General features: G+C 38.1%; 1 protein-coding gene across 4 annotated transcripts in view; it reads right to left on the reverse strand.

Moving 5' to 3' along the window:
* Positions 1 to 2,584: 2,584 nt before the first annotated feature.
* The window catches only part of LOC118980773 (membrane cofactor protein-like), a 41,386-nt gene continuing 16,448 nt past the window's right edge, over positions 2,585 to 27,522 (reverse strand). Inside the window, exons 8-10 of one of the 4 annotated variants that reach the window (XM_037037409.1) lie at positions 13,767 to 13,814; positions 12,250 to 12,285; positions 2,585 to 2,808 (exon numbers count right to left, since the gene is read on the reverse strand). In XM_037037409.1, the coding sequence (XP_036893304.1) occupies positions 2,786 to 2,808; positions 12,250 to 12,285; positions 13,767 to 13,814 (107 nt within the window). In that variant the 3' untranslated portion in view covers positions 2,585 to 2,785. Of the gene's footprint in view, positions 2,809 to 11,220; positions 11,388 to 11,494; positions 11,770 to 12,249; positions 12,286 to 12,950; positions 13,138 to 13,766; positions 13,815 to 27,522 lie in introns of those variants that run through there. The other 3 variants (XM_037037407.1, XM_037037410.1, XM_037037411.1) reach the window with 3 other exon arrangements.

Raw genomic sequence — 27,522 nt, forward strand, 5'->3', positions numbered from 1 at the left:
TACTTTTCAAGTAATTTAAATATGTTTAGTAATCTTAAAAATGACTACTCATGCTATCTTTCTGTGTTAATATTTTATATATTGGTTAGAGAGAGAGAGAGAGAGATGTGGATTTGTTGTTTCACTTATTTGTACATTCATTGGTTGATTCTTGTATGTGCTCTGAGTAGAGACCAAACCCACAATTTTGGTGTATCAGGATGGTGCTCTAACCAACTGAAGTACCCAACCAAGGCCTATTGTTCCACTTTGGTGTGAAGGCTGTAGATGGGTAATTGTATTCCAAATCATCATAAGTACAAGTTTATATCAGTCCATTCAGTGCCAAGTTTTAACATCAATGTTTGATTACCTGTGACTAGTACCCTGCTTCCAGAGTTACTCCTAGAAAAAGAGGAGTGTCTGTGTATATTTAAAGCCTTGTAAATTAATTTCTAAGGCAATGGCTGCCAAGTATTTTTGGAGGGGAGATTATGGACTTTAAACAGTGCAAAGAATATAATAAGAATATGTACTTTTCCTCAAAGAAAGCAGGTAATGCTAAATATTACTCCATATCTTGTCTAGAACATATATATAAGGTGAGGAGTTTTTAAGAAATCTAAATATCTAAGGACTTCCAGCCAAGATGGAGTCATAGATGGAAACACTGTGCCTTCTCTCACAACTAAATTTAAATACAGCTAAGTTTTAGAAACGGAAACGAAGCCAAAACAGTGAAAATTGAACTGTACGGAAGTCTGACAACAACAAACCACTCAGCCAGACCAGTAAGAGGGGCGTAGTCAGCTGTGGAGTGGGATCGAATTGAAAAGACTATTCAGTCCAACCGACCCAGGAGTGGAGGCAGAGGCAGTTGGCGGATCCCAGGTGTGGGATGGCGAAGGGCGGACCCAGTGAGGGCGTAGGGCAGCTGGTTGACTGCAGTTACACATTCGCGCACAGATAAACCAAGCAAAGGAGCGAACAGTGAGACAGACCACTCAGGCTAGGGCCCTAGCGATGGGAATTAGAGCCTGAAAGCACCAACTGGAAAGACTTTCTTGGGGTCGAGGGGCCAGGAGAGGCTCCCAGGCCCACAGAGTTTGTTGGAGAGACCCACAGGGTCCTGGAGAGTACAGGGGCCCATGCACCCAGGAACCAGCACCAGAGGGGCCCAATTTGCTTGTGGGAGGCTGCAGAGAGGACAGAAATCTGAGAGAGAGGGGAGCGGAGCAAAGTGCCATTATTTTTCCTTCTCTGACCCCACCCCCACATACAGCATCACAACCCAGCCACTGGGTCCCCTGGCCCCGGTGAACACTTAAGGCTCCGCCCCTCAAACATAACAGGTGCGAATAGACCAAACATTAAAACTCAAGAACATCTCAAAGCTCCAGAGCCTATAATTCTAAGTGACAAAGAAATATCCAGCCTTTCAGATGCACAGTTCAAAATACTGGCGATCAGGATGCACACAGAATTGTTTGATTTTAGCCACAAATTAGAGGAACATATGAGGGCTTAACTGATTGAAATTAAGGGAAATGCACAGGAAACCAATAGTGATGGAAAGGAAACTGGGACTCAAATCAAGGGACTGGATCAGAAGGAAGAAAGAAACAACCAAACAGAAAAGAAGGAAGAAACAAGAATTCAAAAAAATGAGGAGAGGCTTAGGAACCTCCAGGACATCTTTAAACATTCCAACATCCGGATTATAGGGGTACCAGAAGAGGAAGAGGAACAGCCACAAGTGGAAAACTTATTTGAACAAATAATAAAGGAGAACTTCCCCAGTCTGGCAAAGGAAATAGACTTCCAGGAAATCCAGGAAGCTCAGAGAATCCCAAAGAATTTGGACCCAAGAAGGAACACACCAAGGCACATCATAATTACACTAGCCAAGATTAAAATGAAGGAGAGAATTCTAGAAGCAGCAAGAGATAAGGGGACAGTCACCTACAAAGGAGTTCCCATCAGACTGTCAGTGGATTTCTCAAAAGAAACCTTACAGGCAAGAAGGGGCTGGAAAGAAGTATTCCAAGTCATGAAATCCAAAGAACTACAGCCAAGATTGCTCTTTCTAGCAAAGCTCTCATTTAGAATGGAAGGGCAGGTAAAGTGCTTCTCAGATAAGGTCGAATTCAAGGAGTTCATCATCACCAACCCCTTATTATATGAAATGTTAAAGGGACTTATCTAAGAAAAAGAAGATGAAAAATATGAACAGTGAAAGGACAGCCAACTCACAGTTGTTAACAACCACACCTAAAACAAAAGCAAACCAGGAGGACAGCTAGATCAGGAGCAGAGCCATAGAAATGAAGATCACATAGAGGGTTAGAAACAGGGGAGAGGGAGAAGGAGAAGTGGGGAGAAGGTACAGAAAATAAGTAGCATAGACAGTAGGTAGAAAATAGACAGGGGGGAGGGCAATAATAGTATGGGAAATATAGAATCTAAAGAACCTGTGACACATGGACATGAACGTAAGGGGGAGAATGGTGGGGGAGGGGTGTGCAGGGTGGAGGGGAGTGAAGGGGAGAATGGGACAACTGTAATGGCATAATCAATAAAATATATTTTAAAAAATGAAAAAAAGAAATTTAAATATCCAAAACAGGAGAAAAATATGCTTATAAACTTCATCGCATTCAAATTTCAAATATACTGGCACATCAGTAACAGTCTTCACCCTTGTTACTACTCAAACCATAGTCCAGGCCCAGCAGCATCAGCACTTGGAGCTCATTAGAAATGGAGCTCAGATCAGTGACCGCACTGAACCTTTAATCTGGGAGTACTATGACTCAGATATTTCCTCACCTTTAAAAGACCTATTAGAGAGAGAAGATGGAAGCTAGGTAAGAGGGAGCAGATTCCACTTCCCCTTACACACGGGAGAGAAACCTGGTCAATCTACAGTGGAACAGAGCAGACAGCCAAATGTACCACAGCATATATGAAAATAGGAGATCAAAAATTGTAGTGGACATTGAAAAATCAGACAGTAAGGCGACTGCTGCAGGACACCAAGAGCCCAGGAATTAGGGAAGGGAACTGCAAAGACTGCAGAACCAGGCCCAGATCCACTGGGCTGGCCACAGGGCTGTTGGGAGGAAGCTGGGTCCATGGCTCCCTCCCCTGGCAAACAAGGTTTGAGCAGCACCAGGAGAGACCTGGTTGCTTGAAGTCACAGAGAGGGGAGTAAGGATTAAGTGGCAAACATACAGGGCCTGTGAGCACCCATAGAGTCTGTGGAAACTGTCTGGGGAGAGTTGAGAGTCATACAGTAACAAGCCCTGACCCTGACAGTCCCCATTCTGGCTGGAGAATTGGGCTGTGTGAGAGGCCAGGCCACTGTACAGAGAGGCAGACTTGAGTAGGAGGAATTTCACAAAAAGAAAAAGTGTAAAAAGAGACACTGTTTTGGGAGTTTGCCTGCAGCAATGACTCTGGCCACCTCCCCATCCAGCCAGGTAGACTTCCTGAGGTGGCCTGGCCCGAGTACACATGCCCACAACCCAGGGACAGTGTGCTCTGTGGAAGGCTGGGAGGTACCAGACTAGCCTGGGGGAGAGTGTGATCCAGGCTGACTGGAGTGAGGGTCAGGAGGGGAGAAAAGTGAAGCCAATCACCCCTCAGCCTGCTGTAGCCAGCAAGAGCAGAAAACTGGTTTGGCCAGTTTGAAACCCACAGAGGCCTCTTTATTCCAATTTTATCTATTCTTCCTTCCTGCTTCTCCTCCTCCTCCTTCTTTTTTTTTTTAAATACCCTCGAATGAGACAAAAAAACCTGGAACTGTGAGAAAACCAGAGTTGGACCCGAAGAGGGGGCAACAGCTGAAACAGTGAGACACATTTCACTTTGCTATTACAGAAACATGCAAGTCATTGCATATTTGTATTATTATTTTTTCATTATTCTTACATCTTTTATTTTAATAGTATTTTTGTATTCCTCTTCTTTCAGTTTAGTCGTCTTTGCTTGGATGGTTAAATTGTATAGTTTAATAGATCTCCCCAGTTCTCTCTCTTTCATAATGTATTGCTAATTTATTGTCCTTTACTTCACTTGTGTTCCATTAGTACACTACTCAAGGTCCTATACTCCTTATTCTTGTTATCCAGATCTCATAGATTCTGCAATATTATTGTTGCTCTAATGTTATTGTAAATAATAGCTGTTCCACACAATTGTAAATACTACACAACAGCCCTCCCAGATCTTAGCCCACTTCACAGTTTTCTGAACTTTATTACTGTAGTGGTTAACTCTATTCTCTCAGACACTACACCTATTTACTATCCTTTACTCTCACTTTACCTCAGAATATGATCTCCCACAACCTCACTGCTTTCTAGATCCAACTCACAATCCTTCCCTTCCCAACAAGAGTCTTATCTTCTTTCCATCCTTTCTTAAAAGTGGCAAGTGGGGTGGAATATCACGGTTAACACTATACACAGCCAAAGAATCTCCTATCTCTTCTCTACTGGCTGCTACTGTAAATGTCATAGAATACTTTCTTTCTGTCTTAAACTATTTTGCCTTCCTCCTCCAACTGATCACAAAGAGTAGGGGGGAGCGGTGAACACCAGGACACCCGAAGGAGAATGCACCACTGAATCTCACAGGTATTCTACCACAGAAGTTCACACCATAAATCCAGGGAGTCAGAACAAATCAATTAAAAAAGCTGAAGCTAACAAGAAGAGTGTCTCAAACAATGGAAAGACAAAGAAACAATCCCCAAATGAAAGGAAAGGAGGAAACCTCTGAAAGAATGCTAAATAAAATAGAGGTAACTCAACTATCAGATATTGAGTTCAAAACAATGTGTGGGGGCAACTTTGCCCTAAAGTCCCCCCATCTGCCACAGATGAAAGTAAACACCACCAAGACATAATCTGTTTGAGGAGGAGAGATGGCCAGTTTCTCAGAGGAAAAAAAGGCCTGGAGTCCCTTCCTCCAAAGGCTTTTATTGGAGTTAATACTCAGGAATACAGAGCAGCAAGAATCAAACAGTAGATACTATTTCAAAGAAATCTGAGGGCTTAGTCTTAGGAAGGGGGTTTTCAGAAACTTTAGGGTTTCCTGCTTGGACCCTTAACTTATGAATTAAAGCACTCTTAGCAGAGCAGGTTTCACAGAATTTTATAGAACTACTTTCTTATGCCAGATTACTCCCCTGGATCTGCTCTAGCAAGGCAAGGAGCTGCACAGTCCTCATCAGGTTTTCAGGCTTAAGTGGATTAGAGTCATTAAGCTCTTCTCCCAGAGGACATGGGGACTCAGGCTATGTCACATAGCTGGGGGACAAGGATCCATTGCTTGCTCTTTGTTGCAGCCCCCCCCGAGTCCTTGCATCATGGCCTCCCAAGTGATTGAGTCTGGCTTAGGTTGCCCCTCACTGTGAGGAGACTTACCCATCATGCACTTCTGACCATCCTTTGGGGGCAAAGGGAAGAAACTGAGGCAGCGTTCGCTACCAAAGATAAGCCTTTGTATACTGTGGCTTGGCATTCCAAAGGTTGCTCACTCATCCTTAGCCATGGGCAATAGTTACAATTCCTGAAACCAGGCAGAGTGGCCCCGAAGAGCAATGGTTATGAGGAAGCTCCATGAACTCACAACGAATTACCAGAAACTACAGGGAAACCACAATGAACTGACTGCAAACTATATCAATGTGAAAAAGAAAATAGAAACTATCAAAAAAGGCCAAGAGAAAATAAAGGATACAATATCTGAACTGAAGAACACAGTAAAATGAATCAAAAGCAGGATCAATGAAGCAAAAGATCAGATCAGTGAGCTGGAGGAAAAAGTAGAAAAAAACACCAAGAAAGAGGAAGAAAAGGAAAAGATGCTCAGAGAGAATGAAAAGGGATTAAGAGAAATATAAGACAATATGAAACATAATAATATACAAATAACAGGGATACCAGAAGGAGAAGAAAAAAGCAAGGGATAGAAAACCTATTTGAAAAGAAAATGATGGAAAACTTCCGTAATTTGATGAGAGATAAAGGCACACAAGTCCAGGAAACACAGAGTCCCAATCAAGAGGAACTGAAAGAGGTCCACTTCAAGACACATCATCATTAAAATGGCAAAATTCCAAGACAAAGAGAATCTTAAAAGCGGTAAGGGAGAAACAGGAAGCAACATACAAGGGAGCCCTGATAAGGTTAGCAGCTGACTTCCCAGTAGAAATGCTCCAAGCCATTCTCCAAGAGAATGGCAAGAAGTATTCCAAGTAATGAGAACCAGAGGCCTGCAACCAAGGCTACTTTACCCAGCAAGGCTCTCGATCCCAGGCAAAAGAAGTCTAAAAGAATACACCTCCACCAAACCAGCTCTGCAAGAGATGCTAAAGGGACTACTTTAAGGAAAGAAAGAAAAAGAGAGAGAGAGAGAGAGGAACACAGGTACGAAAATGGCAATGAACAAGTACCTATCAATAATAACCTTAAACATAAATGGATTAAATGCTCTAGTCAAAAGATATAGAATAGCTGAATGGATCAGAAAGCATGACCCACACATATACTGTCTCCAAGAGACCCACTTCAGGAAAAAGACCTACATAGACTAAAAGTGAAGGGCTCAAAACAAAGTTTTCAAGGAAATGGACAGGAGAAAAAAGCCAGGGTAGCAATACTCATATCACACAAAATAGACTTTCATAAAAGGGCCATAAAGACAGACTCAGAAGGTCATATCATAATACTCAAGGGAAGAATCCACCAAGAAGACATTAACATTGTAAATATATATGCACTCAACATAGGAGCACCCAAATACATAAAGAAAATCTTAGAGGACTTCAAGAAAGATATTGAGAGCAACACAATTATAGTAGGGGATTTTAACAACCCACTGTCAAAAAAAACCCAACAGATGTACCAAACAAAATATCAACAAAGATATTGTGTCATTGAACAAAACCCTAGATGAAATAGATGCCAAAGAAGCTAAATACATATTCTTTCAAATGTACATGGAACATTTTCAAAGATAGATCACATGATAGGACACAAAATGAGCCTCAACAAATTCAAGAAAGTTGAAATCATACCAAAAACATTCTCTGACCACAAGGGACTGAAACTACGAACCAAACCCAAGGGAAAAAAAAACCCCAAACACTGGGTTTGAATAGCATGCTATTAAACAATGAATGGGTCAAGAATGAAATTAGTGAAGAAATCAAAAAGCTTCTAGAAACAACTGAATATGAACTGAAAACAATTCAAAATTTATGGGACACAGAGAAGGCAGTCTTGAGAGGGAAGTTCACAGTGATATAAGCCTACCTAAAAAAGAGATAGAAACATCTAAAAAAATAACAACAACCTAACCCTATGCCTACAAGAATTCGAGGAACAACAAGAAAGACAGCCCAAAGCAAGTAGAAGGAAGGAAATAACCAAGATCAGAGCACAATTAAATGACATAGAGTCTAAAAGCATCATTCTAAGGATCAATGAATCCAGGAGTTGGTTCTCTGAAAAGATTAACAAAATTGACAAGCCTTTAAGCAAGTTCATCAAGAAGAAAAGAGAGAGGACCCAAATAAACATAATCAGAAATGAAAGAGGAGAGATTACAACTGATGCCACCGAAATACAAAGGATTGTAAGAAATTACTATGAAGAATTGTATGCCAAGAAATTTGAAAACCTACGTGAGATGGACAAATTTCTAGAAAAATATAATCTTCCAAAACTCAATAAAGAAGGAGGAGAAAGCCTGAACAGGCCAATTACAGCAGAAGAAATTGAAGCAGTAATAAAAAAACCTCTCGACACACAAAATCCCTGGACTAGATGGTTTCACAGGAGAATTCTACAAAACATTTAAGGAAGAGCTAACCCTTATCCTTCACAAGCTATTTGAAAAAATTCAAAGGGTAGAAGACTCCCAAACTCTTTTTATGAAGCCAACATCATCCTAACCCAAAACCAGATAAAGACACATCAAAGAAAGAAAACTTCAGGCCAATATTGCTCATGAGCATAGATGCTAAAATCCTCAACAAAATATTGGCAAACCACACCCAACAATACATTAAAAAGATCATACAACATGACCAAGTGGGATTCATCCCAAGGATGCAAGGATGGTTCAATATTCACAAATCTGTATATGTAATACACCACATAAACAAAAGCAAAGACAAAAAACATAAAATTATATCAATAGATGTGGAAAAAGCATTTGATAAGGTACAGAACCCATTTATGATAAAGACACAGCCAAGTGGAATAGAGGGAACATCCCTGAACATAATAAAGGCCATATATGAGAGACCTACAGCCAACATCATAGTCAATGGGCAAAAACTAAAATCTTTTCCACTAAGATCAGGAACAAGACCAGGTTGTCCACTTTCACCACTTCAATTCAATATAGTATTAGAAGTCCTAGCTACAGCAATCAGAAAAGAAAAAGAAATAAGAGGCATTCAAATCAGAAAGGAGGAAACAAAACTGTCTTTGTTTGCAGATGACATGATAGTGTACATAGAAAATCCTATAGACTCCACCCAAAAACTGCTCCACCTAATAAATGAATTTGGCAAAACAGTGGGATACAAAGTCAATATCCCGAAATCAAAGGCATTTTTGTATACCAACAATGAAACAGCAGAAGCAGGAATCAAGAAAAAAACCCATTCGATATAGCAACAAGAAAAATAAAATACCTATGAATAAACCTATGCAGAAAGGTAAAAGACCTATATTCATAAAACTACACAACACTGAAGAAAGAAATCAAGGAAGACACAAACAAATGGAAACATATACCGTGTTCATGGATCAGAAGAATTAACATCATCACAATGTCCATACTACCCAAAGCAATTTACAGATTCAATGCAATACCTATTAAAGTACCAATGGCATATTTCACAGACATAGAACAAGCAAGTAAAAAATTTATATGGAACCATAAATGATCCGAAATAGCGGCTGCATTTTGAGAAAGAAGAGCAAGGTAGGAGGGATCACAATACCTGATACCAAACTGTATTACAAGGCCATTGTAATGAAAATAGCCTGGTACTGACATAAAAACCGGCACTTGGACCAGTGGAACAGAACAGAGAGCCAAGAAATAAACCCAAGTCTCTATGGTCAAGTAATATTTGACAAAGTTAGCAGAATATAAAATGGAATAAAGATAGCCTCTTCAACATATGGTGCTAGGAGAAATGGATAGCTACCTGCAGAAAATGAAATTTGAGCACCAACTTACACTATACACAGAAATAAATTCAAAGTGGATAAAAGACTTACATATAAACTGTAAGACCAATAAAGTAATAGAGGAGAACACAGGCAGAAAAATCTCATATATATCACACAGCAACATTTTTACTGATATGTTCTCTAGAGCAAGGTACATAAAGAAAAAAATAAACAAATAGGATCTCATCAAAATAAAATGCTTCTGCATGGCTAGAGAAAGAGTATTAAAATAAAAAGAGAACCAAAATGTATGGGAAAACATATGCCAATGATACCGCAAACAAGGGTTTAATCTCCAAAATACATAGACAACTCACACAACTCCACTCTAAGAAGACAAGCAACCCAATTAAAAAGTGGGCAAAGGACTTGAATAGACACTTCTCCAAGGAGGACATACAGAGGATCCAGAGAAACATGAAAAGATGCTCAGTATTGCTAGCTATCACACAGAGATGCAAATTAAAACCACAATGAGATACCACTTCACATAGGTCAGAATGGTCATCATAAACAAAGCAACAAACAACAAGTGTTGGAGAGGTTGTGGAGAGAAGGGAATCCTAGTGCACTGTTGGTGGGATTGCAGACTGGTACAACCACTATGGAAAACAGAATGGGATTTTCTCATAAAACTAAAAATGGATCTGCCTTTTGACCCAGCAATTCCAGTGCTAAGATTATATCCTAAGAACTCTGAAACACCAATCCAAAAGAACCTATGCACCCCAAAGTTCATAGCAGCACAATTAACAATATCCAAGTGTTGGAAGCACCCTAGGTGTCCATCAGTAAATGAATGGATCCAAAAACTATGGTGCATTTACACAATGGAATTCTATGCAGCAGAGAGAAAGGAGGAGCTCATACCCTTCCCTAGAGCATGGATGGAACTGGAAAGCATTATGCTAAGCAAAGTAAGCCAGGAGGTGAAAGACAGATACAATATGATCTCACCTTTAACAGGAACCTAAAGAACAAAACAATCAAACAAGAAAAATATAACCAAAGACACTGAAATAGAGAACAGGCTGACAGTGTCCAGGAGGGAGAGGGGAGGGAATTTCAGGGGAAAAGGGGAAGGATTTACAGGAACAAGTATAACAGACACACTGACAATAACTAGGGGGTTGGAAAGGGGAGGTGGGGGGGAGGCTAGGCTGGTAGGCTGGGATGAGAGTAAAAGACAGAAAACTGTACTTGAACAACAACTAAAAAAATTAAAGACACAAAGATAAAAATAAAATAAATAAATAAAAGAACCATTGAATGGTAGCTAGAGTGTTTGATTAATACCTATTTAAAGAACCATTAAGTATTCTGATGCACTGATGTTTTAACAAAGTGAGGAACACAAAAGGATTTTGTCTTGCTTTTTTTAAAGTGATTTCTACACGAACCATTTGAATTATAAAAACTATCCACCAAGATCATTTCCTACTCAGACTGCTGTGTATATTTAATTTAAAAAATATTTCATGTGTTCTAAATTTAAGATCCAAATAAAGGCATTTTGAATATTTTAAAAAGATAACCAATGATTAATATAAAAGTAAAACATATTGTTAGACCCCCAAGTCAAAAAGTCTTAAAAATGTTATTTTGATTTTAAAGCTATCTTCAAAGTGACAGGCAAAAACAAACTGTTGAAAATAAAATTTTTCAATTTTGGTCTAAGCTCCAGTAGTTGTTCTAAATCTTTCAGTACACTGAAAATTTTTCATTACCATTTAGATGCAACGTTCACAAATTCTATTCTCCATATTTGTCACTGTTTTCTATTCTAAATTCTCATTTTCCAATTTTATACATAAAAAGACAGATAAAGTTATTGAGGTGCCTTGGTAATTCAAACCTCTCAGCAACTTTAAGTTTAACCCTTCAGTTTTACTGAAACTCAGTAAATTAAGAAAACATGAGAGGAAAGTCAATTAGTGTTGCTTTAATTCCCCAGTTTGATTTCTGTAAGTAACAACTCTAAATGAAAAAAATTCAATTTGAGTATTTGAATAAGACATCTACACAACTTCTTAAAACTACTTAAGTTATATGGACAAATGGAAGCTTTCATCCTAAATATTCCAGTGAATAAAAATGTCAAAGTCTCCACAGTGAACTATTTGAAATTAAGTTTTGGCCACCCCACTTTAGGAAATAGAGTAGACCTAGTTAGGGAGGGCCCTATAGTGATCCATGATTTTCTGCAGAACTTAAATCTCAAACCCCACAGAGGTTTTTCTTACAGTTGTAACAGCTAAAGCAGTTCTGTTTAGATTACCACATAACAGAATGATATTAAAAGTAGAGGAAAATATTTGTAGTAAGGAAATGCAGTTCTGATAGCACACTCACACAGGCACATGATTAAACGAGGCAGCAGGCGATACAGAGTACAAACCAAAGCTGCACAAAAGTATGTCGGGAGTGAGAAGCATCAATATGTTTGAGAAAACGTGTTTATTTTACGCTCTCTTCCTTATGTAAAGATATTTGTACAGACAGGCGCCAACTACTGCAATGCCAAGAACTACAAGAAACCAGAAAACAAAAAACATGTAACTCTAAAAAATAATTACCAAGGTTCAAAATCAAGCAGAAGAAACTAATGTTAAGAATGTTATATTTTTAAAGCACATATACATTAATATTCTATCTACACACTTCACTGTCTAAATGGAATTTCCTAGAATCATTTAAAAAGTCCATAGTAAGCCAGAGAAGAATCCTTACATGATTTATAATATTTGGGATACAAGTTCATATGACTAATCTCCTTGACAGCAAATACATGTATTATTTAGGATTTGTTGATAACTGGACATATAGAATACACAAGAATATACAATCACCAACACAAGGTAGAATATCATGTAAAAGGTCAGATACTTCTAGGCTGGTTTATTTAATTTTAAGCTATATAAACTACCAAAACTAAAAATATCATTAAAGATGCACTTCTTCACATTAATATTTTGATTTAAGTAGCATCCAAGTTTTGGACACTTACGTACAGTAAGAACAATCACAGCAATAAGTCCTCCATCTGAGAAACAAATAAAACCAGTTTGAAGATAATTGAGCACATGTGAGTCTCTAGAGAGTCTGTGCATTTAAACATTGATCAGATTACCCAGAAACTACAGCAAAGAAAAAGTTTATCACCTTAGTTTAGTGTATATAACTGCTAGTGCATCCAGGTCATTTTGATCACAGAACCCTCTCTCTGGTTCAGGCTTAGGGTCTAACTTGGGAAACTCTTAATTAGAACCTTGCTTGTCATTGTTTTGTGCTGCAGTCACCACCCCAGGTTATAAAAATTAGAATTCACTAGGTTAGAGGAAAATTATTTTAGAGAACATATTATCCCACTAGAGTTGGTTTAGTTCAGTCTTCAGTTTATCATTCTTATGATTTTGTTAGAAATTTCATTTCTATTGTTCCTCAAAAGTGAGTCTATCTGATAAGTCATAAATGAAGTTCTATTAGTTGATTACACAGACACAGTTTGCAATCTTCACAAACAATATGTCATTTTATCATTGATACTTCCTCATGTACCCCCACTCCCCAAAAGAAGACACAGTCTTACCAAGGACATTCTAAGCATGAAAATGGAACACCAGGGCACATGGATAAATTATGATTAGAAACTTAAATATGCAGTTCTCTCTTTTTTTTACTATCCAGGGAGTAATAAATAATACTACCAAATCTTAAATCTTAGAAACATTGGCCACTACTGCTTCTGTTTCCAAACTGCCATTCTTTTCATTAAATTTCTATAAGTCACAGCATACAATGTCAGGTTTACCTCTGCTTTTGTCATTTCATAAAAATTATCAAGTGTGTAGCATCTTAGAATGGCCCTGGGTTCACTGGCACAATGATGGCTTGACTGCAGTGTTCAGAGGGAAAACAGAACAAGCCTAAGGCGCATTTCATAAAAAGATAAACCTTACTAAACTAGCCTAATGTAAAGAAAAGTAATATATATTTCTCTTCACTTACTCATCAAAACTCCTTATCTTTCACCTAACTGTCACAACTATACTTTATCATTTCCTTTAACATATATTGTGTGAACCTTGTGAGCCTACAGAGTGAAGCCTGACCTAGAAAATAACTAACCCAACTTGAAGTACTCTAAGGCTTATGTATACAAGGTATGAATAGAAAGAAAATCCATTTAAAAATTGCCATTACAAAGTAACACTATCACATGGACAGCAAGTTAGGTTTTGTAAATTTTAACCTACAAACAACCACAGCAATTGAGAACATAACCTCATCTTATTAGGGATCCTTATTTAAGGCATCTCTTAAAAACTGTTACCTACATGTGTCTACACATACTACTGCTTTCACATGTCATGGTATCTGCACTACTAAAATGAGTACAAATGTCAATTATCACTCCTTTGTGACAGGTTGTTTCTTGTATAACTACAGATAATTGAAATATAATATTTCTGTATAGAACTCTAAGCTCTCATAATACAGGATTATTTATAACCAAAATAATACCTAAACTGTTGTCATGAGTTGGTGATTCATTACTGAGAGTGGAAGGTCCTAGAAAAAAGAAAAAAATGAAAATAATTCACAAAAAGAAGTAAATATAAAACTTACAGACCTCTAAATACAAAGGTTTTGATGTTTTTGTCTTGGCACAAAACCTGTTAGAATTTCATTTTTCTTATATAAATTACATTAATGTTTCTCATTTAAAGTGCTATTATAGATTCATATTCAGTGTCATCAGCATTCTTCCTCCTCTCTAGTAACATTTTCTGTGACACTATTCTGTGGTACAGCATGAAAATTTATCATTAGTGTATTGTCAGTATTAGCCTATGGATTCAATGTGATTCTACTTAAATAGAGGAGAGCTTAATAGATGATTTAGAGGGCATTCGGCAATACAGAGAAATTTCAACATAACAAGGCCCATTTATGAAACCCCCCAGCTAACATCATACTCAATGCTGAAAGACTGAGAGTTTCTCCCTTAAGATCAGGAACAAGGCAGGATAACTGTGTTTGTTGTTTTTATACAGCATAATGTTGAAAGTTATAATCCAAGCAGTTAGGCAAGAAAAAAAAACATCCAAAAGGGGAAGGAAGAAATAAAACAATCTCTGTTTTAGATTATATGATTTTTAAGTAGAAACATGTAGAAATTATACGCATACACATGTCCACACACTTAGCAGTTGGAATTAACAAGTTTGTAGCCTGCAAATTTGTAGGCAGTAACCTGCAATTCTATACACTAACAGTTGCATTTCTATTAACTAAAAAAGAACAAACAAGGAAGGAAATTGAGCAAACAACTCTACAATAGCATCAAAAAAAAAAAAGAGTAAAATACTTAGGAAGAAAGTTAACCAAGGAGGTGAAAGACTCCTATCCTGGAAACTACAAAATGTCGTGTCCCTAAAAGAAATAAAAGACAATATAAATAAATGAAAAGATATCCTGTGTTCATGAACTGGAAGACCTGAGATAATTAAGATGTTAATACTACACAAAATAACCTACAGATCATATGCAACCCCTATCACCATCTGGAATATGCTTTTTATATAAATAGAAAAATTCAATATATAATTAATATGGAATCTCAAAGGATTAGGGATAGGCAAAGCAACCATGAAATAGAAGAGTAAAGTTAAGAGAACTCACATTTTCTGTTTTTAAAACTTACTCAAAAGCTACAATAATCAAAACGCATTGTTATGGGCATAAATACAGAAAAATCCATGGAATAGAATACAGAGCTCAGAAATAAACCTTCACATTCACGGTCAAATGATTGTCTGCAAGGGTGGTAAGAACATTTAATTGGGAAAGGGCAATCTTTTCAACAACATTCTTGAAATATCTACATACAGAAGAGTGGAGTTTGATCCTTATATACAAAAATGAATTCAAAATGGATCAAAGAACTAAATATAAGAGCTAAAACTATAAAACTCTTAGTAAAAACATAAAGGACAAGCTTCATGGTTTTGGGTCTGACAGTGATTTCTTGGATGTGACACCAAAAGCACAGGTGACAAAGATGAAAATAGATAAACTGGACTTCATCAAAACTAAAAATGCTTATCCATGGTCACAATCTGCAGAGTGGAAAGGCAATTCATAGAATGGAAGGAAACGTGCAAATAATGCATCTGATAAGGGGTTACCATCTAAAATATATAATAAGCTCCTAAAAGTTCATAGCAGAAAATAACCAAAATCAAAAATGTACAAGAGACTGGAATAGCAATTTTTTCAGAGAAGATATGCAAAGCACCAATAAGCACATGAAAATATATTCTCTAATCATTAGAAAGTGCAAGTAAAACCCACAATGAGAGTACTTCATAGACATTAGGATGGTTAGTATCAAAAAACAGAAAATGACAAGCATTGGAAAAGAGGTGGAGAAATTGGAACTTCTGTGGCTCCCTGGTGGGAATGTAAAATTGGTGCAGCTGCTGTGGGAGACACTGTGGCTATTGCTCATAAAGTAAACAGAGAACTAGCACATAACCCAGCATTCTATTCCTGGGTGTACACACCCCAAGTTGAAAACAGGCCTCAAACAGTTACTCAAATGCCAATACTCAGAGAAGCAGATTCAAAATAGCCAAAAGTTGGAAACAACTCAAGTGCCTATAGTGAAGTGAATGGACAACAAATGTGGTATATACTAACAGTGGAATATTATTTAATCATGAAAGGAATAAAGTTCTGATACATGCTACAAGGTAGGTGAAGCTTGAAAATGTTATGCTAATGTTATGCTTATTATTTCACAATAAGCCAAAATATTTAAATTGATAGATAACTGAAGAACAATTGCCAGGGTTAGAGGGAGGGGAAAATGGAAAATTATTGTTTAATAGGTATAATGTTTTAATTTGAGATGAAAAAGTTTTGGAATATAGAATATGATGGTTGCACAACAAGGTGAATGTAGTTAATGCCACTGTTATGTAAACTTAAAATGGTTAAAATGGTAAAAATAAAATAAAATAAAAGTTAAACTGCAAAAAATAGCATGAGTGGCTCGAACATTTCTGAGAAGAAAGTGTTCTGACAGATAGTAAGGCATGTCATAGTACTACAGTAAAAAATAAAAGATTTGGTGTTGGCACAGCCATGGGCAGAGTTCAATGAACCGAGAAACAACGGGAACACCTATGAATTTCATGTATGATAAAAACTGGCACTTCAAACATTTGGAGAGAAAATAATGAATGCACATACCAATTTCAGATGTAACAGAATTTAAATGCAAAGAATGCAATAAAAACATATGGTTGAAAATATTATATAATTTCAGCAAGGGGAAGACCTACAGCTTTTATAATAAGAAACAATTCATATACTCATTAGAGGAAAAAATTGAACCAACCAACTACCTGTTCATGTAAAACTTATGCACATATAAATGACCACTGATGTTAAAATAGTTAAATAAATGTGGTATATATTAAAGTCTACATTAAAAGGATGGAAGTAAATCTAAATACAATCTCAGTCTAAGATATAAATGTAAAATGTGAGAGTTTTAGAAAAATATTAATAGAATAACTTAATTTCTGGTTAACAAACAGAAAAGAACACTAAGATATGTGTATCTACACATTTAAGGATGTGAATGTGTAGAAACAGATATGAAGACACCTAATCTAAAATGGAGGAGTAGGTTGGCACACTGTGCCTCCTCGGACACCCAAAATAGGACAACAACAGTTTAAAAACAAAAAACAACCAAAACTGACAGAAAACTGAACTGCATGGAAGTCTGGCAACCAAGGACTTTAGTCTTCTAAAGAAGACATTCATCCTGACTGTTAGGGGCCGGGTGTGTGTGTGGGGGAGACTGGATGAGGCCATGGCTGGAGGACCAGGGCAGGCAAGGTGGCAGCTGGTGGATCCAGTGAGGCTGCAGATTGTGGAGCAGGGCACGCAAGGATGCAGTTGGCTGTCAAGGCAGCAGCTGGCAGACCCAGCAAGGCAGCGGATTGCGGACTGGGTGCTCCCACATTTATTTGTAGATAAACCAAGAGAAACACCTGGGGAGCAAGATGGACTGTGCAACCCAGGGTTCCAGCTCCAGGAATAAAGCCTCAAACTACTGATTGAAAACACCTGGTAGGGTTGAAGCGGCAGGAAGAGAAACACCCAGCCTCATGGGAGAATTCATTGGAGACACCCACAGGGTCCTAGAACATACAGAAGCCCACCCACCTGGGAATCAGCACCAGAAGGGCCCAGTTTGCTTGTGGGAAGTGACTAAAATTCAACAGAGAGTGGAGCAAGTGCCATTGCTCCCTCTTGGACCTTTTCCCCACATACAGCATCACAACACAGCCATGTGGGTTACCCCACTCTGGGGAACACCTAAGGCTCCACCCCTCATATGTAACAGGTGCATTAAGACAAAAAAAAAAAGGCCCAAACGAAACAACAAATCAAAGCTCCAGAAAAAAATACAACTAAGTGTTTAAGAGATAGCCAACCTAACAGATGCACAGTTCAAAACACTGATAAACAAGATGCTCATGGAATTGATTGAATTTGGTCACAAATTAGATGAAAAGAATGAAGGCTATGCTAAGTGAAATAAAGGAAAATGTACAGGGAACCAATACTGATTTAAAGAAAACTGAGATTAAAATCAATGGAATGGACCAGAAGGAAGAAAGAAACATCCACCCCAAAAAGAATGAAGTAACAAGAATTCAAAAAAATGAGGAGAGGCTTAGGAACCTCCAGGACATCTTTAAATGTTCCAACATCCAAATTATAGGGATACTAGAAGGGGAAGAGGAAGAGCAACAAGTGGAAAAGTTATTTGAACAAATAATGAAGGAGAACTTCCCCAAACTGGCAAAGGTAAGAGACTTCCAGGAAGTCCAGGAAGCTCAGAGTCCCAAAGAATGTGCAAGGAGGAACACACCAAAGCACATCATAATTACATTAACCAAGATTAAAATGAAGGAGAGAATCCTAGAAGCAGCAAGAGATAAGGGGACAGTCACCTACAAAGGAATTCCCATCAGACTGTAATATGATTTCTCGAAAGAGACCTTATAGGCAAGAAGGGGCTGGAAAAAAGTATTCCAAGCCATGAAAGGCAAGGACCTATATCCAAGATTGCCCTACCCAGCACAGCTTTCATTTAGAATGGAAGGGAAGATAAAGTGCTCCTCAGATGAGGTCAAGTTAAAGGAGTTCATCATCACCAAGCTCTTATTATAAGAAGTGTTAAAAGGACTCAGCTAAGGAGAAGATAAAAAAATATGAACAATAAAGTGACAGCAAACTCGCAATCATTAACAACAACACCTAAAACAAAAGCAAACTAAGCAAACAACTAAAACAGAGACACAAAAATGGAGATCACATGGAGGGTTATGATCAGGGGAGTGAGAGGAGGAAAGAAGATAAAAAGGTACAGAGAATAAGTAGCATAAATGGTAGGTAGAAAATAGAAAGGGGGAGGGTAAGAATAGTATAGGAAATGTAGAAGCCAAAGAAGTTGTATGTGTGACTCATGGACATGAATAGAGTGGGGGAATGTGGGTTGGACGGGGTATGCAGGGCAGAGGGGATTGAAGGGGGGAAATTGGACAACTATAATAGTATAATCAATACAAAAAAAGAGCTTAGTGTTCAGAATATATAAAGAACTTAAAACTTTTAAGTTCTTTAAAACTCAATAAAAAGACAAACAACTCAATGTAAAACATGGGCAAAGAACTGGAATAGACATTTTTCCAAAGAAGATATGCAAATAGCCAACAAGTGCATGGAAAGATGTCAACATTCTTAGTCATTAGAGAAATAACTTGCCACTTCACAGCCAGTAGGATGATCATATTTTTTAAAGGAAAATAACACATGTTGATGAGGACATGGGGAACTTGGAACCCTCATACATTGTTCATGGAATGTAAAATGGTCTGGCCACTGTGGAAAAGAATTTGGAGGTTCCTCAAAAGGTTAAATGTAGAACTATAATATGACCCCACAATTCTACCCCTTGGTAAATACCCAGAATAACTGAACACAAGGACTCAGACAAATAAATACATGGGAATGTTCACAGCATCAGGAATTACAATAACCAAGAGGTGGAAACAGCCCAAATGTTCACCAGCAGATGAGCAGATAAGCAGATTGTGGAATAAACATGCAATGGAGTGTTATTCGGCCATACAAAGACGCTGGCACTAAGTGATTGACAGTTATCTCACTGGGACCTCAACAAGCCTAGATCAGTATCTCCACTTTGGAGAGGAAAAGGCCAAGGCAAAGGGACAAAGGTGCTTGGTTACAGTCCCATAACCATGAAGTTCAAGAAGCCAGATTTGCCTCCAGGACAAGCATCTCTGCTCCTGAGTTTAACCTCTGTTTATGTCAAAGGAGCAAATGAGGAACAGGGAAGATGGTGGTGAGGTAGGAGGGAGTGGATACCACTTCCCCCTACACATGAGAGAAAAACCTAGCCTATCAATGGAGGAACAGAGGAAACAGCCAACAGTACCCCAGCATATATAAAAATAGGAGACCAAAAATTGTAGTGGTCATTGAAAAACCAGACTGTAAGGAGACTGCTACAGGACAATAAGGGCCCAGGGATCAGCGTGAGGACCCGAGGGGCTGCAGCCACAGGTCTGGCCGGGTCTGCCACAGGTTTCTTGGTAGAGAGCTGGGTCCATGGCTTCCTTCCCTGGCAAACAAGGTTTGAGCAGCACCAGAGAGATGTGGTTGCTTGAAGTCGCAGGGAATAAGGGTTAAGTGGCAAACATACAGGGCCTGTGAACATCCATAGAGTCTGTGGAAACTCACTAGGGACAGTTGAGAGTCACACAGTGATGGGCCCTGACCCCTATAGTCCCCAGTCTGGCTGGAAAATTGGGCTGTGTGAGAGGCCAGGCCACTGTACAGAGAGGCAGACTTGAGTAGGAGGAATTTCACAAAAAGAAAAAGTGTAAAAGGAGACACTGTTTTGGGAGTTTGCCTGCAGCAATGACTCTGGCCACCTCCCCATCCAGCCAGGCAGACTTCCTGAGGTGGTGGCCTGGCCCGAGTACACATGCCCACAACCCAGGGACAGTGTGCTCTGTGGAAGGCTGGGAGGTACCAGACTAGCCTGGGGGAGAGTGTGATCCAGGCTGACTGAGTGAGGGTCAGGAGGGGAGAAAAGTGAAGCCAATCACCCCTCAGCCTGCTGTAGCCAGCAAGAGCAGAAAACTGGTTTGGCCAGTTTGAAACCCACAGAGGCCTCTTTATTCCAGTTTTATCTATTCTTCCTTCCTCCTCCTCCTTCTTTTTTTTAAATACCCTCGAATGAGACAAAAAAACTGGAACTGTGAGAGGACCAGAGTTGGACCCAAAGAGAGGACATTCCAACACATTTCACTTTGCTATTACAGAGAACATGCAAATCATTGCATATTTGTATTATTATTTTTTTCATTATTCTTACATCTTTTATTTTAATAGTATTTTTGTATTCCTCTTCTTTTGGACCCACCAAAGGACCCACCAAAGAGAGTTCCAACAACAATAAAAAACCAAAGACAGACACAAAGCTACCTTAAACAACAGCTCGAGAACAGTGAGCTTGGGAGATCAAGGAGACTGCACCACTGAATCTCACAGGTATTCTATCAGAGAAGTTCACACCATAAACCCAGGGAGCCAGAACAGATCAACTCAAGAAGCTTGGGCTCAAGAAGCTTGGGCTAGTCGTCTTTGCTTGGATGGTTAAATTGTATAGTTTAACAGATCTCCCCAGTTCTCTCTCTTTCATAATGTATTGCTAATTTACTGTCCTTCACTTCACTTGTGTTCCATTAGTACACTACTCAAGGTCCTATACTCCCTATTCTTGTTATCCAGATCTCATAGATTCTGCAATATTATTGTTCTAATGTTATTGTAAATAATAGCTGTTCCATACAATTGTAAATACTACACAACAGCCCTCCCAGATCTTAGCCCACTTCACAGTTTTCTGAACTCTATTACTGTAGTGGTTAACTCTATTCTCTCAGACACTACACCTATTTACTATCCTTTACTCTCACTTTACCTCAGAATCTGACCTCCCACAACCTCATTGCTTTCTAGATCCAACTCACAATCCTTCCCTTCCCAACAAGAGTCTTATCTTCTTTCCATCCTTTCTTAAAAGTGGCAAGTGGGGTGGAATATCACAGTTAACACTATACACAGCCAAAGGATCTCCTATCTCTTCTCTACTGGCTGCTACTGTAAATGTCATAGAATACTTTCTTTCTGTCTTAAACCATTTTGCCTTCCCCCTCCAACTGATCACAACAAAGACTAGGGGGAAGCGGTGAACACCAGGACACCTGCTGGAAGAGGAAACCCCAAAACAAAGAAACTACCAACAGATAACAACAGAAGAAGGTGAAGGAGGCAGTGAAAGTCACACTACCCTCAATCCAGGATCTATCTGCAAATACAGCTAAATAGTGGAGAGATTACCCAGAACAAACAACTGAACGAGAGCAAGAGAGAATCCTCAAAGCCTTGTACACATGGGAGAACGAGCTTCAACCCAACTGACCACACCAGCACAACAAAATACAAGAGGTGGTAGACAGAGTGACCCCTCAGTTAACCAGCTGGTGGGAAGGACCCACCAAGGAGAGCTCCAACAACAATAAAAAACCAAAGACAGACACAAAGCTAACTTAAACAACAGCTCAAGACCAGTGAGTTTGGGAGATCAAGGAGACTGCACCACTGAATCTCACAGGTATTCTATCAGAGAAGTTCACACCATAAACCCAGGGAGCCAGAACAGATCAACTCAAGAAGCTTGGGCTAACAAGAAGAGTCTCACAAACAGTGGGGAGACAAAGAAACAACCTCCAAATGAAAGAAAAGGAGGAAGATTCAGAGAGAATGCTAAATAAAATAGAGGCAACTCAACTATCAGATATTAAGTTCAAAGCAATGGTTATCAAGAAGCTCAACAAGCTCACAGTGAATTACCAGAAACTACAGAGAAACTACAATGAACTGACTGCACACTATATCAACATGAAAAAGAAAATAGAAACTATCAACAAAGGCCAAGAGGAAATAAAGAATGCAATATCTGAACTGAAGAACACAGTAGAAGGAATCAAAAGCAGGATTGATGAAGCAAAAAATCAGATCAGTGAGCTGGAGGACAAAGTAGAAAAAAAACACCCAGAAAGAGAAAGAAAAGGAAAAGAGGCTCAGAAAGAATGAAGAGGAATTAAAAGAAATGCAGGACAATAAAAACGTAATATTATACAAATAATAGGGATAACAGAAGGAGAAGAAAAGAGCAAGGGATAGAAAACCTATTTGAAAAGGGAATGATGGAAAACTTCTTTAATTTGATGAAAGACAAAGTCCCACAAATCCAGGAAAAACAAAGTTCCAATCAAGAGGAACCAAAACAGGCCCACTTCAAGGCATGTCATAATTAAAATGGCAAAATTCCAAGACAAAGAGAATCTTAAAGCCAGTAAGCTTTTAAGGGGAGCCTTGATAAGGTTAGCAGCTGAATTCCCAGTGGAAACGCTCCAAGCCATTCTCCAAGAGAATGGCAAGAAGTATTCCAAGTAATGAGAACCAGAGGCCTACAACCAAGGCTACTTTACCCAGCAAGGCTCTCGATCAAGATAGAAGGCCAAATGAGGATCTTCCCAGGCAAAAGAAGTCTAAAAGAATACACCTCCACCAAACCAGCTCTGCAAGAGATGCTAAAGGGACTACTTTAAGGAAAGAAAGAAAAAGAGAGAGAGAGAGAGAGGAACACAGGTACAAAAATGGCAATGAACAAGTACCTATCAATAATAACCTTAAACATAAATGGATTAAATGCTCTAGTCAAAAGATATAGAATAGCTGAATGCATCAGAAAGCATGACCCACACATATACTGTCTCCAAGAGACCCACTTCAGGAAAAAGACCTACATAGACTAAAAGTGAAGGGCTCAAAACAAAGTTTCCAAGGAAATGGACAGGAGAAAAAAGCCAGGGTAGCAATACTCATATCACACAAAATAGACGTTCATAAAAGGGCCATAAAGACAGACTCAGAAGGTCATATCATAATACTCAAGGGAAGAATCCACCAAGAAGACATAAATATTGTAAATATATATGCACCCAACATAGGAATACCCAAATACATAAAGAAAATCTTAGAGGACTTCAAGAAGATATTGACAGCAACACAATTATAATAGAGGATTTTAACACCCCACTGCAAAAAAAAAAAACCCCAGATCTTCCAAACAAAATATCAACAAAGATATTGTGTCATTGAACAAAGCCCTAGATGAAATAGACTTAGCTGGTATATATATATATATATATATATAGAGCCCTTCATGCTAAAGAAGCTAAATACACATTTTTTTCAAATGCACATGGAACATTTTCAAAGATAGATCACATGATAGGACACAAAACAAACCTCAACAAATTCAAGAAAGTTGAAATCATACCAAAAATGTTCTCTGATCAAAAGGGACTGAAACTAGAAACCAAACCCAAGGGGAAAAAAACCCCAAACACTCAAAATCATGGAGATTGAATAGCAAGCCATTAAATAATGAATGGGTCAAGAATGAAATTAGTGAAGAAATCAAAAAGTTTCTGGAAACAACTGAAAATGAACTGAAATGAATTCAAAATTTATGAGACACAAAGAAGGCATTCCTGAGAGGGAAGTTCACAGTGATACAAGCCTACCAAAAAAAAGATAGAAACATCTAAAAAAAAAAACCAACCTAACCCTATGCCTACAAGAATTCGAGGAACAACAAGAAAGACAGCCCAAAACAAGTAGAAGGAAGGAAATAACCAAGATCAGAGCACAATTTAATGACATAGAGTCTAAAAGCACAATTCTAAGGATCAATGAATCCAGGAGTTGGTTCTCTGAAAAGATTAAGAAAATTGACAAGCCTTTAAGCAAGTTCATCAAGAAGAAAAGAGAGAGGACCCAAATAAACACAATCAGAAATGAAAGAGGAGAGATTACAACTGATACCACAGAAATACATTGTGGTATTGTAATTGGTATTGTGGTATTGTGGTAAATGTAATTGTAAGAAATTACTATGCAGAATTGTATGCCAAGAAATTTGAAAACCTAGGTGAGATGGACAAATTTCTAGAAAAATATAATCTTGCAAAACTCAACAAAGAAGAAGCAGAAAGCCTGAACAGACCAATAATAGCGAAGAAATTGAAGCAGTAATAAAAAAACTTTTAACACACAAAATCCCTGGACCAGATGGTTTCACAGGAGAATTCTACAAAGCATTTAAGGAAGAGCTAACCCTTATCCTTCACAGGCTATTTGAAAAAATTCAAAAGGATGAAAGTCTCCCAAATTCCTTTTATGAAGCCATCATCATCCTAATCCCAAAACCAGATGAAAACTCAACAAAGAAAGAAAACTTCAGGCCAATATTGCTCATGAGCATAGATGCTAAAATCCTCAACAAAATATTGGCAAACTGCATCCTACAATACATTAAGAAGATCATACACCATGATCAAGTGGCATTCATCCCAGCGATGAAAGGATGGTATAATATTCACAAATTAATAAATGCAATACATCACATAAACAAAAGCAAAGACAAAAATCACATGATCATATCAATAGATGTGGAAAAAGCATTTGATAAGGTACAGCACCCATTTATGATAAAAACACTCACTAAAGTGGAATAGAGGAAACATCCCTCAAGATAATAAAGGCCATATATGAGAGACCTACAGTTAAAAATATACTCAATGGGCAAAAACTAAAAGCTTTTACACCAAGATCAGGAACAAGACCAGGTTGTCCACTTTCACCACTTCTATTCAACATAGTATTGGAAGTCCTAGCTACAGCAATCAGACAAGAAAAGGAAATAAAAGGCATCCAAATTGGAAAGGAGGAAACAAAACTGTCATTGTTTGCAGATGACATGATAGTGTACATAGAAAATTCTATAGACTCCACCCAAAAACTGCTCCACCTAATAAATGAATTTGTCAAACAGCAGGATACTAAGTCAATATCCAAAAATCAGAGAAATTTTTGTATACCAACAATGAAACAGCAGAAGCAGAAATCAAGAAAAAAATACCATTCAGTATAGCAACAAGAAAAATAAAATACCTATGAATAAACCTAACCAAGGAGGTAAAAGACTTGTATGCAGAAAACTACACAACACTGAAGAAAGAAATCAAGGAAGACACAAACAAATGGAAACATATACCATGTTCATGGATTGGAAGAATTAACATCATCAAAATGTTCATGGTACCCAAATCAATTTACAGATTCAATGCAATACCTATTAAAGTACCGATGACATATTTCACAGACATAGAACAAACACTTCAAAAATTTATATGTAACCATAAATGAACCCAAATACCTGCTGCGATTTTGAGAAAGAAGAGCAAGGTAGGAGGGATCACAATACCTGATACCAAACTGTATTACAAGGCCACTGTAATCAAAATAGCCTGGTACTGGCATAATAACAGGCATATGGACCAGTGGAACAGAACAGAGAGACAAGAAATAAACCCAAATCTCCACGGTAGTTAATATTTGACAAAGGGAGCAGCAACATCAAAAGATAGCCTCTTCAACAAATGGTGTTAGGAGAACTGGACAGCTACGGGCAAAAAAATGAATCTCGAGTACCAACTTATACCATACACAAAGGTAAATTCAAGGTGGATAAAATAATTAAATATAAGCCATAACACCATTAAAGTCCTAGAGGAAAACATAGGCAGAAAAACCTCAGGTATTTCATGCAGCAATATTTTCACTGATATGTCTCCTAGAGCAGGGACATAAAGAAAAAAAAAAACAAATTCGATCTCATCAAAATAAAAAGCTTCTGCATGGCTAAAGAAAACAGTATCCAAATAAAAAGAGAACCAAGTGTATGGGAAAACATATTTGCCAATGATACCTCAGACAAGGGTTTAATCTCTAAAATACATAGAGAACTCACACGCCTCCACTCTAAGAAGACAAGCAACCCAATTAAAAAGTGGGCAAAGGACTTGAATAGACACTTCTCCAAGGAGGACATACAGAGGATCCAGAGGAACATGAAAAGATGCTCAGTATTGCTAGCTATCACACAGAGATGTAAATTAAAACCACAATGAGATACCGCTTCACATAGGTCAGAATGGTCATCATGAACAAAGCAACAAACAAGTGTTGGAGAGGTTGTGGAGAAAAGGGAATCCTAGTGCACTGTTGGTGGGATTGCAGACTGGTACAACCACTATGGAAAACAGAATGGGATTTTCTCATAAAACTAAAAAGGGATCTGCCTTTTGACTGAGCAATTCCACTGCTAAGATTATATCCTAAGAACCCTGAAACGCCAATCCAAAAGAACCTATGCATCCCAATGTTCATAGCAGCACAATTAACAATAGCCAATAGTTGGAAGCAACTTAGGTGCCCATCAGTAAATGAATGGATCCAAAAACTATGGTACATTTACACAATGGAATTCTCTGCAACAGAAAGAAAGAGGGAGCTCCTACCCTTTGTTACAGCGTGGATGGAACTGGAAAGCATTATGCTAAGCGAAATAAACCTGGAGGTGAAAGACAGATACAATATGATCTCACCTTTAACAGGAACCTAAACAACAAAACAATCAAACAAGAAAAATATAACCAAAGACACTGAAATAGAGAACAGGCTGACAGTGACCAGAGGGAAGAGGGGAGGGAATTTCAGGGGAAAAGGGGAAGGATTTACCGGAACAAGTATAACAGACACATTGATAAAAACTAGGGGATTGGAAATGTGAGGGAGGGGGGAAGGCTGGGTTGGTGGGCTGGGATGGGAGTAAAAGACAGAAAACTGTACTTGAACAACAGTTAAAATTTAAAAAAAAGACACTTAAATTATTAAGTGAGTAATTCAGGTAATGAATTAGAGAAACAGAAGGAAACTAATCTTTTACTCCATATACTTTTTTGTAATACTTGAATTTTTATAAACTTATATTGTATACTATTACTTACATACTTAGAACTTATAAAAAGCAATCTATATCCAAACATATAAAATCTTAAGAGAAAGGTGATTAGTAAAAATAAGGCAAAGATAAATATGATTCACTTCCTGTTATCAGGGCTTTAATTTATAATAAGTTGACAAACCAACAAAAAATATTTTAAAAATATAATAGAAAATTTTG

Source organism: Sturnira hondurensis, unplaced genomic scaffold, assembly GCF_014824575.4.
Source record: "Sturnira hondurensis isolate 20B ecotype Veracruz unplaced genomic scaffold, ASM1482457v3 Scaffold0023344, whole genome shotgun sequence".
Lineage (NCBI taxonomy): Eukaryota > Metazoa > Chordata > Mammalia > Chiroptera > Phyllostomidae > Sturnira > Sturnira hondurensis.